At 42.0% G+C, this 15,330-nt stretch overlaps 1 protein-coding gene across 3 annotated transcripts in view; it reads right to left on the bottom strand.

The window, feature by feature from the left end:
* Positions 1-15,330, bottom strand: part of NT5DC3 (5'-nucleotidase domain containing 3) — a 47,812-nt gene that overhangs the window by 16,508 nt on the left and 15,974 nt on the right. For all 3 annotated transcript variants that reach the window (XM_028747758.2, XM_028747757.2, XM_028747756.2), the window contains exons 2-6: positions 9,915-10,099; positions 4,731-4,805; positions 4,047-4,102; positions 1,955-2,045; positions 729-866 (exon numbers count right to left, since the gene is read on the bottom strand). In XM_028747758.2, the coding sequence (XP_028603591.2) occupies positions 729-866; positions 1,955-2,045; positions 4,047-4,102; positions 4,731-4,805; positions 9,915-10,082 (528 nt within the window). In that variant the 5' untranslated portion in view covers positions 10,083-10,099. The remainder of the gene's footprint in view (positions 1-728; positions 867-1,954; positions 2,046-4,046; positions 4,103-4,730; positions 4,806-9,914; positions 10,100-15,330) is intronic.

The raw sequence follows: 15,330 nt of genomic DNA, 5'->3' as shown, positions 1-15,330 counted from the left end.
GCGTATGTAACCTGAAGCGTATGTAACCTGAAGTACCACTGTACTTTGACACTGGTGTCATCAGGTAGAACTCCTAATTTTGTCTAAGACAAGCCAAATTTTGCATAAAGGGAAGCTGGATTATGTAATATTAAGTTTTACAAACTGTATAAATTACACAATTTATTTAATTCCATTTATGAATCACTTCTCGTAAAATATCCCAAAGTAATTTCACAACAGCATATAGCTGGCTCTCTCTCCAGAATCACAGGGAACAGTCAAAGCATGGAATGTGGAGAGGCTGGGGGGACCCCGGCATTGATACTTAGAAATCCTACTCGCTGCTTTTCCACCGCCCCTCAGTTTTTAAGATTTCAAGTGTTTTCAACAGGAAAAAGAAGTTGAATTTTGCACTTCAATCCACACTTTTTAAAAAAGAGCTTCTCATATATATTGAGCAATATCTAAAGTTAGACCCATATAAGCCTGCTTTTCTCAATGAGTCTACGCTGAGTATGACCTCATCACCAATTAAATCCAATAGCCAGAAGAACATTTATAGAAGACTATAAATTGTTTTGTGGGCTGTATAGTTTAGCATAGTGTGCAGTACCCTCCTCATTATAATGAATTTGCTGTTTCGGAACTGAAGGGATGTGGTAGCTGGCAAAGAAGGAAATCGGCATATGCATCTGGCAGCATGAAAAAGTCACACGGATGGATGTTAAAATGGGACAACTCAATACCTTTACATCTTTGTAGAGATGAACTGGCTCATAGTCTATATTGTTTTTCAGAAAATACTCATTCACACAAGACAGGAGCGTCATTTCAGGCAAGGAGAAGATATCCATGAACTGCTTCATGGCGTTACCTTGTGAACTCTGCAAACAAGCATACATGTCATAAACCAGTTTTGTAAAGCTTTAGTTTCTGCTACTTGCATTAAGTCTACAGGAAACAGAGGACAAGACTGCCTCTTAGCTAGGAATGAGTCACATGAGAACATCAGAGATTGGTTTTGCAACATGCAATGTGTGCGTTTAAGTGTCTTGTGAAAACAGGTTCTGTGCTAGAAAATAAACAATTCTTAAACAATTTCAGCTTAGTGACAGAACACTGGTGAGGATACAATAAAACATCCTTTGTCACATCAGTTTATAGACGGCACAAACTAACCTGTTCACCATCCAGCACTACATTAGCAAACAAAATCCTTATACATACATGGAATCTAGATATCCGCAAGCATTAAAGTTCAGCACAAAAATAAACTTTGGAAGTGTTGAAATGCATGGCAATTTTTGGAATTTCTGGGCCAGTCAGAATATGTATCTCCACTACCATTTAGTTATTGCCTCATTAGCTTGGTGATACTCCACTGAACTACCCTCTAAAGATGTAGCCAGAAAAAAATTAAAGGGGGGGGGGGGGAGGCGTCCTAATCACAGGTTACCTACCCATGACATAGTGAGTGATGAGCCCTAAACAAAAACAAAAAAACCAAGCCATCCTAAATCTGCTACATTTCAAGTAATCTTCTATGTTTCTATTTTACATTTGCATTCCCACAAACCATCTATATGTTAAGGTGGATGTGGCTCGCACCATAAGACTGTATTTCGAAAGCATCCAATTTGATAAGCAACATATTTCAGAATGAGCATTTGACTACATGCACTTCCTTGCGATGCAACAGGTTTTAAAAATATTGTTTCTCCACTCTTGATTTCTGCATGAACAATAATAAAAAGCAGCAGCCATCTCAGTAGAGGAAAACGCCAGTTTGAAAGAGGCTGGTCACTCTTTCCATCGGCTTCCATAACTTGATGACCTAAGTTATGAACTTTCAGCTAACAAGAAATGATCTACTGAGACATCATTATATATGTCATGGTAATGAGAACACGTGAGTCTATTATGCCATCGTATGGAATTTTTAGTTAAGAGATGTAGTGGCTTGTACTTTTACCTTTCCATAGAAGTCGCTCATTTGTTCCAAGGGGACATGGGACCCGTCGTACATGGCAATGACTTCCTCATCCGGGACGACACTCATTCCTCTGGCAACAGCAAGAATAGCTTTAGTGCCAAAGCCAACCAGGTTTCATATGGCTGTACAGTGGTACCTTGGTTTACAAACTTAATCTGTTCTGGAAGTCTGTTCTTAAACCAAAGCATTCTTAAACCAATACATGCTTTCCCATAGCAGCGGGGGACTCAATTTACAAATGGAACACACTCAACAGGAAGCGAAACATGTTCTGCTTCCAAGGTTCACAAACCAAAACACCTACTTCTGGGTTTGCAGCGTTCTTAATCCAAGTTGTTCATAAACTAAGCTGTTCTTAAACCAAGGTACCACTGTATCAATATTCTACACAGAAAACCCACATCTTCTCTAGTCTCACGTAAGCAATGGGTCAGCCTTAACCATTATGAATACTTCTTCCCTTATCTGATGTCACAGATTCTGCAAGGAACACCATGCACTGCCAACTGAGACAGACTGACAGTCTTGTTAAGTCAACGAAGGAAGCCAAGTTTTACCGCAATGACACATTGTGGATCTTAAGCTCTCATTTCTGTCCTAAAAGTTAATTAGACACTAATTCTTTAAGGCCCCAAGGGCAAAGTTAAAAGAAGGCATTGCCCCCACTCTTTTAAACTTTATTACATGAAGCACAGATTAGAAGATGGTATTTAAAAAAAGGATTATAGCCAATTCATTTCTAATTTTAACGCAGCTCAGCCTCAATGACTTTCAAAGTACAGCAGAAGTGTGTGTTACAATCAAAGGCTGCCATGTTTCAAGCAAAGCAGGTACTATCTGTGCAGCTTTTTCCAGATGAGTTCAGTTAGAAAGGATGGGTTTCAATTAGAATCACAATGGACAAAATGAACTTTACCAAGAATATTGCAACCTGCAGGGTGCAAAGCAAAGGGTGATTACACACACACACACTCCTCTGCATTCTGTTTTAATGATTCCTTATATTAAAATCCTTGCTAGAGTAGATGAGTCATTAGCAGAAGCCTAAATACCATGCAGTCCTGCACAGTCTTCTAGTACCATTTGGCAGCTGAAAGCAAGGACATTAGTCAGCGGCACGTGGTCGGCCAACCCTCCCCAGACCACAGAAGCTAAAGAACAGACTATTTCTCTCAGCCATTTCTTCAAGCAGAGAACACCACAACACAGGGGCTCATTTCATCCTATATAGTAGGGACGTCCAACTCCCAAGAGACTGCGATCTAAAAGGTAAAGGTACCCCTGACTGTTGGGTCCAGTCACAGTCTACTCACAGAATAAAAAACTGGCAGTGATCTTCCCCTTTTGGGGGGGTTCAGGTCAAAGTTGTTGATCTTTTTGGGGCTTCAGGTAATAATGTTGACCTTTCTCTAAGGGGAAAAGGAAAATGTCGCTCACCAAAAGATCACTCAGCCTCACAGGAAAAACTCCGCCTTCCATTCTTGCGATCATGCGCGAATGGAGAGCGGGGCAAGGCTGGATGCTTTTTTTTCTCCTGCAAAGGAAAAAGAGCCCGCGATCGACCGAAACCTCCCGGGGATCGACCAGTTGATTGTGGTCAACTGGTTGGACATCGCTGCTATATAGTAATAGTGAACTCACTCTTCACAAGACAATTCTTAAGTAGCCAAAACAATGCTAATGAGGCACAGGTGGGAGATCTCAGCCAGATTGTGGGGACCCCAAATATTTGCAGAAATAATGATTTTAAAACCTCCTTTTTTTGAGCCGGGGGGGGGGGGGGGAGAGAATGTGAAGGGAGTTTGGTCCACAAAACAGCCCAATGAGGACTGAGTACAGTATGCTCTCTGGCCATGAAATTCTGAATGGATTGGGGGAAATAGGATGGAGTATCCTGAAAGCTGTCACAATTGGCTGGCTGACTAAACAGAAGCACCACCTGCTGCAACGTTTCACTGCCTGTCCCGCTTGCTGTATTTGAATGTTTAGACTTTTGAATGTTTAGAGTCCCCTGAAAAAACAACAACTTCACAGCAACATTTTGCTGTGAACCATGCAGGTTAAGACTTACCTGTACACTGTTCCCAACTGAATATAATGAAAAGCATCAATCTTCATCAATAATGCCTTTTAAAAAAAGAGAAAGGTTTTACTTGAAACCTATCAAGGCTTCACAGCAGTATTTTGATGAAGTTACAGGCAAATACAGTTGTCCATGATTACTACAAGATTTAGAGCAGGCTTCCTCAAACTTGGCCCTCCAGCTGTTTTGAGACTACAATTCCCATCATCCCTGACCACTGGTCTTGCTAACTAGGAATCATGGGAGTTGTAGACCAAAAACATCTGGAGGGCCGAGTTTGAGAAAGCCTGATTTAGAGATATATTAGAACTTAAGAAGAATCCTGTTGGATCTGGCTGTAGGCCCATCTAGTCCAGAACTCTGTTCTAACGATGGCTAGCCCACAAGCAGAAACGGAGCACATTTCTCAGTGAATGAGCATCTCCAGTTAAAGATTCTAAACAAAAGTTTTATTAGAAGTGCAGCATAGCAGGACCTACATAGATGGGCAAGATACAGCCACTCTGGCCAAAACTTCACTTACTTCCAGCTGAGTCCAAAAGGAGCGTCGCACAAGCTACAGGGAAGCAGAACTCAAGTTTCCCCAAGAATACAAGATCTGACAACATTCGATCAAGCGTTAGGGAATGCATCTCACAGAATGATGATATCAGTGGAATAATGTATACCTACCCGATGCACATCATAATGAAGACCTCTTATTGCAAAATTTGGATCGTAGTCATACTTCCGGATTTCTGCAGGATACTAGCAGAATAAGGGAGGGGGGGGAAATTATTTTACCATAACTTATTTAAGCAACATGATCTATCCCCTTTAATCAGATAAGACAACCAGCTCTCTCTTCTTTCCTAGTTTATATCAGCTTGCCCACTAAGGGCTATGCAAGTGGAGAAATTCTTTTAAGAAATTCCCCGTTAAAAGCCCCCTTTCTGATAAGAGCCCATTTAGCATCTCTGCAATCCCTCCGAGAAAAAGCTGCCACAGAAGTCAAAGCTTTCATTATGTCCACTCCCTAGCTCAGTGAAATCTGCCTTATAACTCTGTAGTGTCCCCCACTCCTTGGGAAACATAGTTATTTGTCACTCCATGCAACATGGACTTCTGCTCTTCGCTGCCTCCTGCCCACTCCACCTCCCACTCTTGAGTCCCACATTGTTTATCAAGCACCCGCTGTGGATTAGGCAAACTGCTCATCCCTGGTGCCTTGCAATACCCATTTCCAGAATGCAGAGATTATGTTCCAATGAAACAACATCAGGACCAAGCCCTCCCCAGACTCCGGCCTTGCAACATCCCTTCCAGGGCCAAATTAATGCCAGCTTTGGTAAGCATCTAGCTAAGAATCCATGATTCACACTCTAGAGCAACTGGATATTCCCAAGGATGGCAACAGACAAACTCCTCACTTGTTTATCATTTGCCTTTAGAGATAAAATAGAAATCTCTGGGCGTATTACTGTGTGACCCCTGAAAGTGGAATAGAAGCAGCTAAAAGGTTGGCTCAAATTAGATCATGTGTGTGAGTGTAACGACCTCCTCTCACTGCAACCCCCAGCACTGCACCAAAATCTGCTCTGGAGGGCTGGGGGGGGGCAGATATCTGGGAGGGGGTGCAAGCAGAAGTTCCATTGTGCTCATGGGAGGTGTTCCACTCACACAATGATTCAACCCAATGGCTCTGCAGTGACCTCATAAATTTACATGACTCGTATCCTAAACAAAATCTTAAGGCTCCTCCCCTCCTCAAAGTTGGCAACTCTTATTTAGGAAGGTGCAAGGACAGTGTCCCAAACTGTAGTTCTAGGCTTCTCCTTCTCACTTTAGTGTCAAGGGATGTGGGTCCCAAGCTGATCCTTCTACTGAAATCATGGATGAAGTCCTTGTATGGACACAATAATTCGATGTACATGGACTCGCACAGATCATGGCCAATGGAAGGTTCAACACTGAGAAGGGCAAACAGTGTGAATATGTGTTCAGAAAACAGAGCTTCTGTCCTCAGCCTAGCTACCTCTTCAATTTCTAGCTTTGTTTCCCTACAACTGAAAATCGTACATGTTAATTAAAAACAACACTTCTATATATTCTGTATAATTTAATACAAAAGGTGTTCTCTTTGAGCAGCGCATGAACCCCACAAAAATGTTTTCCACACTTTTTTCAAAACACTACAACAGTGGCAGAACTCTCAGGGAAATTGATCTGCTTATTATTATTATTAGCTAGGGAAGTTTAATTTACAGTGCTCAAGCATTTCTCATGTACTTGGAGAGGTGTGTGCGCGCGTCATTTTACCTGAATGTACTTCTTAGTCAGGATCATCTGTTGCCAAATTATAGCCTCCAACTGAAAGCAACCATGGCATTTTTACAGAAAACTATGGTTTAAACCAACACCTGCCCACAACGGGAGGCAATGATGTTGTCCTCAGAAACTTGCAAGCAAGAGATGTAGGAAGTAGCATTTCTAACATGCTTCATTTACATCAAGTAAAACTTTGGCTCTCCAGGTATTCTAAACTGCAACTTCCATCGTACCTGGGCACACCTGCTGAGGCTGACAGGAGTTGTAGTTCAGTAACATCTGGAGTTTCCCCACACCTGATTTAAGTAATATTGTAAAGTGTTCTTTATTGCAAGAGTGGAAGCTCAGGTTAAGTTCATAGAAAAGTTCATTATGAATTCAGACTTGCCTTCCTCACACCTTTTCACTCAGATCCACCATCACCCACGCTGAAATGCTCTACTTAATTTTCCTCTAGTCATTAAGACTGGGGTGCGAACAGAGTGGCATACAACCCTTTTGCTCAGAGTTCACTCTTCAGAATTTAGGAAATTTGAACTTCCCATTACACTGCAACATAGCAACCTTTATTTCAATCCATCTCTGCAGCTGAAAAGTCTCCTAGTCCTCAGGTTTATGATCCAAAGGATGCAACACAAAAGGAAAAGGGGAAGGGAAGACGAAGGAATCATACTCAGGAAACAGTTCAGAGAGAAGAAAAACCAAAAGCAGCTGGTCTCTCAGCAGAGCAAATGGAATGTCCAAGCTTCTTTCCTCTCCCTCTGCCCTGAAATAGGGGAAACTCTTTGTTCCGGGGGGGAGGGGGGGAACCATAGGCCTTTGAGGGGGGTGTTCTATGTTCTAAAATGGAGTGCACACAGGCATTCCAGGTGGTTGTCAACTAGGTTTTACTCAACCTGCTGAAATTAATGGGCCTAACTTGGTCATGTTCATTCATTTCAATTGATCAACTCCACATAAAATTTAGCTGAATACCACCCTCCATGCTCGGGAATAGGACTAGCTTTGTTCTACACATGAGCTAAACATTGCCACCAATATTTTGCAGAATTGCAATACTGTATACCATAGATATATAGATATGATCAAATTTCTTATTTACTTCTGCAGGGATATTTATAGATGTATATATTTAGCCACTGACCTTTGGACTGAAATGCAGAATTGGAAGTGTCTAACGCATTCATTCAGGAGCTCAATTCAGACAGTGGAAAGAAATAATCAGATGCAGCAGCACAGAGAGGGTTAAGCACAGGCATTTCTACCAGTGCAGTAAAGCAACTTTGACTCGGAGGACATTATAAACAGCAGCGCTCCTACCTTCAAATATAATTTTGTGCTTTGCTGCAAGCAATATGTTAACTGAGATAGTGTTAAAAGCCAATTTCCCCGTCTCATCTTCTTTCAATCAGATAAGGAACAAGACAGGACTTTCATAATTCTACAGAGGCCTAAGCATCTTTTCAAGAAACTGCGAATTTTAATTTTACTCATAATCCTCCTTTAGTTAATTATAATTCCCCTTCATTGTATTATTTATTGCTACAATGAAAAACCTTAATACATAAACCAACTGAAAAAAGAAGCTGCTTTTGTTTGTAAAAGTGAGCCGCATGTGAAAAAACTCAGCTTCTGAGCCAAGTGCCACTGTAATGTATTCATTTCTGTGAGCTCCCTACTAGACCTAGGACAAATCACCAAAGGTGCCACAATCCAGGAGCTTCACTTATATACCACAGAAGCACAGAAAGCTGCCTTATACCGAGTCAGACCATTGAACCAACACTCAATATTGTCTACGCCAAGGTTTCCCAAACTTGGGTCTCCAGCTGTTTGGACTACAATTCCCATCATCCCTTACCACTGGTCCTGCTAGCTAGGGATGATGGGAGTTGTAGTCCAAAAACAGCCAGAGACACCTGTCTGGCAGTGGTGCTCCAGGATTTCAGGCAGGTGTTTTCCCAACCCTGCACATGCAGGAGCATGAACCTGGAAGCTTCTGTGTGCAAAGCACATGCCCTACCACATCAGCATGATCCTACCATATGTAGGATCTTATTTATTGCAAAAGACATACCCCACCTTTCAGAAAGGTGTGTGTCTTTCTGTTTTATGCCTTCCAACTACCTGAGCTCTATAATGTCTTCAATTCCCGAAATATGATTTATTTATTGTTTTTTTAGTAACCAACAGCATAAACTTTCCCTCTCAAGGAGAAACATTGTTTTGCCCTGCAACGACTAGCTTTTTTGCTTGTGGAAAGTTCTGGACCCTGACAGCCCAATCCTACGCATGTTTACTCAAAAGCAAATCCCCACTTGGCTCAATGAGATTTACTTCCAAGTTAGTGCTTCTAAGATTGCAGCTTTTGCGTTCAAGTGGGAACTTCTTCCAAGGCAAAGGCCACATTCCTTCCTGGCCAACGTCCAGGGGGCAAAACTGGGCGGAGCAAATGTAAATTTGGCCTTCGTGCTATAGGCTAGTTTCTACACACATACACTCCTCTCTATCCTCCATCTAGGCAAAGAATACATTTAATAATACCTTCTAGTCAGGCAAAAACCCTCAAGGAGGCAGAACCAGCGAGGTGTGCAGTTTGAGAGGGTGTATGGACTGGGGAGTGTCCTGAGGGCCAGATACAATGAGTCATTTGGCCCCGGAGACTTAGGTTCCCCATGCCTGAAGCAGAGGATTACACACATGAACGGATACTGAGAAAGCTAAGTAGAGATCTTACTTCTATCTATGTATACATAATTCAGTAGTGCTGAAAGACAAGGGAGTTGTATTACCAAACGTTTCAGACTGAGTTGCAAGGGTTGCATGAAGACTCTATTTTAGCTGCACATGGATATTGTTTTAATTGCTATACCAACCCAGCTGGTATGCAAGCTTGTTCATGAAATATATGCATTTCAGAAATGGGCAACCTGATTTACAACTGGATTTCGTGCCCACGGGCAAACTTTGGGCATGTGAGAAGCCCAATTAACAGGCGGGGTTTGGAAGCAAACCACACACATAACTCACAAACTGGGGGTTGCCGACAGCACCAATCAGCTTCGACAACAAGCCCCCTTGCCTGCACTTGGGGGTTCCTGATGGGGAGCGCCACCTTTCAGCCAATCCCAGCAGGGTTCACTCTCAGCAAGCCCTGTTTGCAAAGAAGCAATTACAACCAAGAGTTCACTTTAAACTTCTGGTGCTCTTCCTTTGTAGTCACATCCTTTCTGGCCCACACCTGGGTGAGGGATAGCTCAGTTGGTAGAGCATGAGACCCTTAATCCCAGGGTGGTGTGTTTGAGCCCCACATTGGGCAAAATATTCTTGTACTGCAGGGGGTTGGACTAAATGACCCTAGTGGTCCCTTCCAACTCTACAGTTCTATGATTCTATGATTTTAAGTCAATCCACACTGACAAATAAGCACTAGGAAAGGAAGACAGCAGAAGATCAAGCCCCTGGGGTAACATTACTGCATACTACTTTCACAGGTATTCATACTGCATACATTTAAAACATGTACTTCCACACCCCCAAATATCTTACCCGGTGTTCATTTATCAACAGATCCCGAGCAGCATTGAAGATCAATGTGTGCAAATGCTTGGAATAGAAGACAAGTGTGTAGTCATAATCAAAGCCATAGATTTCTATGTCCGAGAGACTCATTTCATTGTTTGAAAAGATAGCATCTGGATTCAGCAAGTTACTCATAATGGAAGGAACCAGGTCTGTGGGAAAGAGACATAAACACACACAGAGATTTTCTAGATTTTTCAGAAATAAGACGTCCCAGCAAAATGACAACAAAAATGTATTCCAAAAAGGGATGGATCTTGCAAGATACACACATTACTGCACTAGTATTCATTAACAATACACTTAAAATAAAAGAAAATAAAATAAAAATTATTTGTACCCCGCCCATCTGGCTGGGTTTCCCCAGCCACTCTGGGCAGCTCCCAACCAAATACTAAAAACATGATACAGCATTAAACATTAAAAACTTCCCTAAGCAGGGCTGCCTTCAGATGTCTTCTAAAAGTAAGATAGTTGTTTATTTCCTTGACATCTGATGGGAAGGCGTTCCACAGGGCAGGCGCCACTACCGAGAAGGCCCTCTGTAACCTCACTTCTTGCAGTGAGGGAACCGCCAGAAGGCCATCGGCGCTGGACCTCAGTGTACAGGCTGAAAGGTAGGGCTGGAGATGCTCCTTCAGGTATACAGGGCCAAGGCTGTTTAGGGCTTTAAAGGTTAACACCAACACTTTGATTTGTGCTTGGAAACGTACTGGAAGCCAATGTAGGTCTTTCAGGACCAGTGTTATATGGTCTCACCGGCCACTCCCAGTCACCAGTCTAGCTGCCGCATTCAGGATTAGTTGTAGTTTCTGGGTCACTTTCAAAAGTAGCCCAATGTAGAGCACATTGCAGTAGCCCAAGTGGGAGATAACCAGAGTATGCACCACTCTGGCAAGGCAGTCCACAGGCAGGTAGGGTCTCAGCCTGTGTACCAGATGGAGCTGGTAGACAGCTGCCCTGGAGACAGAATTGACCTGCGCCTCCATGGCCAGCTGTGAGTCCAAAATGACTCCCAGACTGCACACCTGGTTCTTCAGGGGCAGTTACCGCATTCAGGACCAGGGAGTCCACCACACCAGCCCGTCCCCCGTCCCCCAAGAACAGCACTTCTGTCTTGTCAGGATTCAACCTCAATCTGTTAGCCGCCATCCATCCTCCAACTGCCTCCAGACACTCACATAGGACCTTCACTGCTCTCACTAGTTCTAATTTAAAAGAGAGGTACAGCTGGGTATCATTCACATATTGATGAATGCCCAGCCCAAAAGGATAATGCAATGGTCTTGCAGTTCATAAACCACGTATTTCAAAAGGGGCGTCACTCAGGGACTGCTACAGAACCAGTCGTGTGTGAATTAAGAGGCACACTACACCCCACACAGCCACGGATCAGGGCACACACAGACCTGAAAACAATGCAGTAAGGTGGCAGTTCTTACAGGTAAGAATCATAGCTGTCTTAGATGAACTTCACAAAGTATTCCCTTTATGCTAACCCATTGGTTATTTTCACTTACCTGTATGTAAGAATTTGGCCTGTTTCCTTTCCCACCCTCTCATCCTCATTTTTGTTCAACTGCTTTTTAAAAAGAAAAATCCCCTGGCACTAACTCTGATGATAACAAAGGCAGCACTTCATCACACACTTACCTGAGAGTAAATCCCATTGAACTCATCTGTATTTATCTATTTCTTAGGCCTCTGCCCTTCACAAAAAAAAAATCCCAGGATGGGTTTACATCACAATAAAGCTGTAAATACAATACAGATAGTGAACAGAGCAGCAGTTAATGAATTTAGGCTTGCGCTCCATTCTACTTTCAGAATAATTTAAATTGTTTATTAGTAAGATATAACGTGCTTGCTTGTTATATAAACACCAAAAATTGTTTAGAAAAGCATTTACAGTGGCTTGGAAACAATTAATACAACAGAAAATATTCTGATCCAATCTCAGACACAAGCCAGAGAGGTTAAATGAAACTGAATTTCAGTTAAAAGGATCCTTCTGTTGTCACCTAGAACTAGGATAGGGAACACTGTGACCCTTAAGATGTTGTTGGAATAAAATCACATCAGCCATAGCTGACGGACTGACATGATGGGAGTTGATATATTTGGAGGGTTGCTCTCTTCCATTGTATTCCCCTCTGCCCTGCCAGGTTTTCTTCCATTCTCCCTCCAATCACTCAGCAGTCTGTGGCTTCTGAGTCCACCAAGTCCTCCCTGATCTGCTTTTGGGGTGCCTGCCTCTCTGAGTCCCCCCCCCAAAAAAAAAACATATTTTGTACTTCTGCAAATGTTTTGGTTCATCCAAACCTGCTGAACATCTCCCACTAGTGTGCTGATGGTGCCAGAGATCCTCACTCAAGAGGCAGAATTTGCTGTTTGTGCATAGGGTAGTTAATATTTGCAGAATGCCTTCCAAATGCTTTGGCATGCAATCCTTACAACAAAGCAAAATCGGAATTGTTATCTCCCACACTGCAAAAAAAGGGAGGGGATGAGGTTGAGAAAGAAAGGCTTGCCCTAAGACAACTTTGTAAGTCCATGGAAAATGTTGAGTTTTAATAGGATGCTTTCTGGTTTATAGCTCAGTCTCAACCGCTATGTCAGCCCTCGGATCCTTTTCTTCAAACTGTTTGAGAGAGACTAGCAACAATCTAGGTCAAACAAAATAATTGCTTGGAAATCCTTACCTAATTAGGCAGATGGGAGAATATATTTAAAGTAGTACCCAGAACCTGGAACTGCATGGTGCAATCAGCATAAAAAAAAATGCATACCAGAAACACAGCATTTTGAAACAGCCATAACTTTGCCCAGGAACATTATGCATCTACCTCACTTAGACAAAGCAAGAACAATTTGTGTATTTCTGGCTGCAAATAAAGCACAGAGCCACAACAGAAGGTTTCACTAATCTTAAAAGCGGTAAGCAAACTGCAGCCAGCCTGAAAATCCTGCTTAGACAATCTGCGTGAAAAAGTTTCCACCCATCCTAATTCATATGGGACTGTATCTTGAACAGGCACGTTACTGCGTGTTTTCACACTGATTACACACGTTCAGGAAGGCCACGTTTTTGGGTCTTGTGGTGCACTAAGACTCATGGCACAAGAACTTCTGGACCTTTCTAGCATGGGGAGTTTCAGAGCAGATGGGGAGCCAATACTGGAATAATCAAACAGATGTTTTATTACGGAGACCAAAAAAATAGGTGACACAACAAGGCAGCATTCAGACCAGTCCAGCAACTATTTGGTTAAATGTATGGAAGATTAGTTATAAAGTAAATGAACGTATGTATTTCCAAAAGACAGGCATGTGAGAAGCTCAATTGGGTTAGGAGGAGATTCCTGGTGGTAAAAAACACTTTGCTAGGGGGGCAGCATGGGTAACTTGCTTGAAAGTTGTGAGAGAGAGAGAGAGAGAGAGAGAGAGAGAGAGAGAGAAAGGGTTCTGAATTAGAGAATCTTTAATGAAAACATTTTTTAAAAAAAAGAATTAGAAAAAATAAATAATAATAATAATATTTTTTTATTTATACCCCGCCCATCTGACTGGGCTTCCCCAGCCACTCTGGGTGGCTTCCAACCAAATATTAAAATAAAGTAATACATCAAACATTAAAAGCTTCCCTAAACAGGAAGAAAAAGAAGAGAACCCCAAATGCAGAACGTTACCTACCCAATGCAGGAGGGGAAAATGGTTTCTTCTTCAGAAAAAAAGAGAGCCAAGAAAGATGAGGTTCAGGAGGCTATTCTCTGGGACCAGTCCATTGGACTTGCTTTTTCAAGTCTGCAGAAGAGGGAACTGAGGAGCAAGGGAAGCCCTTTCAGGTCCTTTTAACCTTGTGTTTTATGTGGATTTATTGGATAGAGGCTTGGAATGACAACATAAGGCTATGCGTTCCCCAGAGCCCTGACTCAACTCGAGTACAAAATAATGTTAGCCGTGGTGAACAAAACAAGGAGAAGCGTAGAAGGATGTGTGAAGCTAACTGAATCTGGGCCAACTTCAAACAAAATGGGCCAAATTGGAACAGTGATTTGTGGGCACCTTTAAAAAACAACAACAGATTAAGCTATATGAGAGAGGGGAGATTCTGCTTCCGATTGTAACTGGGAGACTGGTCCCAAGTTGCAGGAAGCTTTCTTAAAATAAAAATCACAGAGCATGATGCTGGTCATTGCATTAAACTGAAAGAGCAGCTGTATTCCTCTTAGCACAAGTCTGTGCTGATGAATGATCTAACTTGTGGGAGGGGGATCTCTCTCCCTTTGTCATCTGTATAACAAAAATAGGCAAAGAGACATAAGGGGGCTAATACACAACTGTCCTTTCGGGCCAGGCATCTGCAGTGTTACATGAAATGCCTTGGTGACAGCAGAATAATTTTCCACAAATCATGTCGCTGAAAAGATAAAACAGTAGTTGCAAGTCACAAGCTATACTATAAAATTAATTGCAGTAGAATAACCTTCAGACTCTCAATTGCTTTAATGTTTCAGTTGTTATGCAATAATAAAGTTACTGAATGCACCTGTAGTTCTCTTACTCAAGTACCCCAAGGCTATTATACTCGGAAGAAGGAAAGAAACTCCAATGACATAGTCTCAAGGTTACAGAGTAGAAATTTGTCAAACTCTTAAAGATGCATTTATAGCTACAGCACACATACAAAGCATGGGAGGGAATGCAACAGGAGAAAGCAACTGTTTAAATTTTCTGTGAAGGTGACACACCAAAACAATAAAACAAGAACATTTTATTTCCTGAGTGAACAGGACTGCTTTAAGATAATATCCTTCAAATGCTGTTTTAATTAAAGCTGTGTTCTGTTTAAACCAAAGGCATTCATTACAGTGATTAAATTACCTGAACGCAAATTAAAGAGCTGATGCCTAGGAAATTGGTTTCCAATAGTCCTGATCTATTTTAGGATTCTATTAGGTTTTTTTACATGTAAATGGATAACAGCTTCAAAGGAAATGATATTAAAAGCAGAATGCTGACGTTTGCCTGAAGCTGAAATAAACCATATCAAAAGTTATTCAAATTAAGAACCACTACTTGAGATAAGCCTGTTTGAAGCTATTGGCCTCATCTGCACTATACAATTAAAGCAGTTTTGGACCACTTTAAACAGTTATGGCTTCCCCCAAAGAATCCTGAGAACTTCAGTTGGTTAAGGGTGCTGAAAACTGTTAGAGAGATCTCTTCTCTGCTCCCAGAACTAGAATACCCAGGGCGCTTTAAGAATCAATCATCCCAGGGTACTCCAGAAAGTCTAGCTCTGTGAAGGGAGTAAAAATGTCAGACATCTTCAAAATAAGACAATGAAAATGAAAGTTGCACTCTGACTACAACTTACTGG

Source organism: Podarcis muralis, chromosome 10, assembly GCF_964188315.1.
Source record: "Podarcis muralis chromosome 10, rPodMur119.hap1.1, whole genome shotgun sequence".
In the NCBI taxonomy this organism is placed as follows: domain Eukaryota; kingdom Metazoa; phylum Chordata; class Lepidosauria; order Squamata; family Lacertidae; genus Podarcis; species Podarcis muralis.
This window is presented reverse-complemented; position numbering and strand designations above follow the sequence as displayed.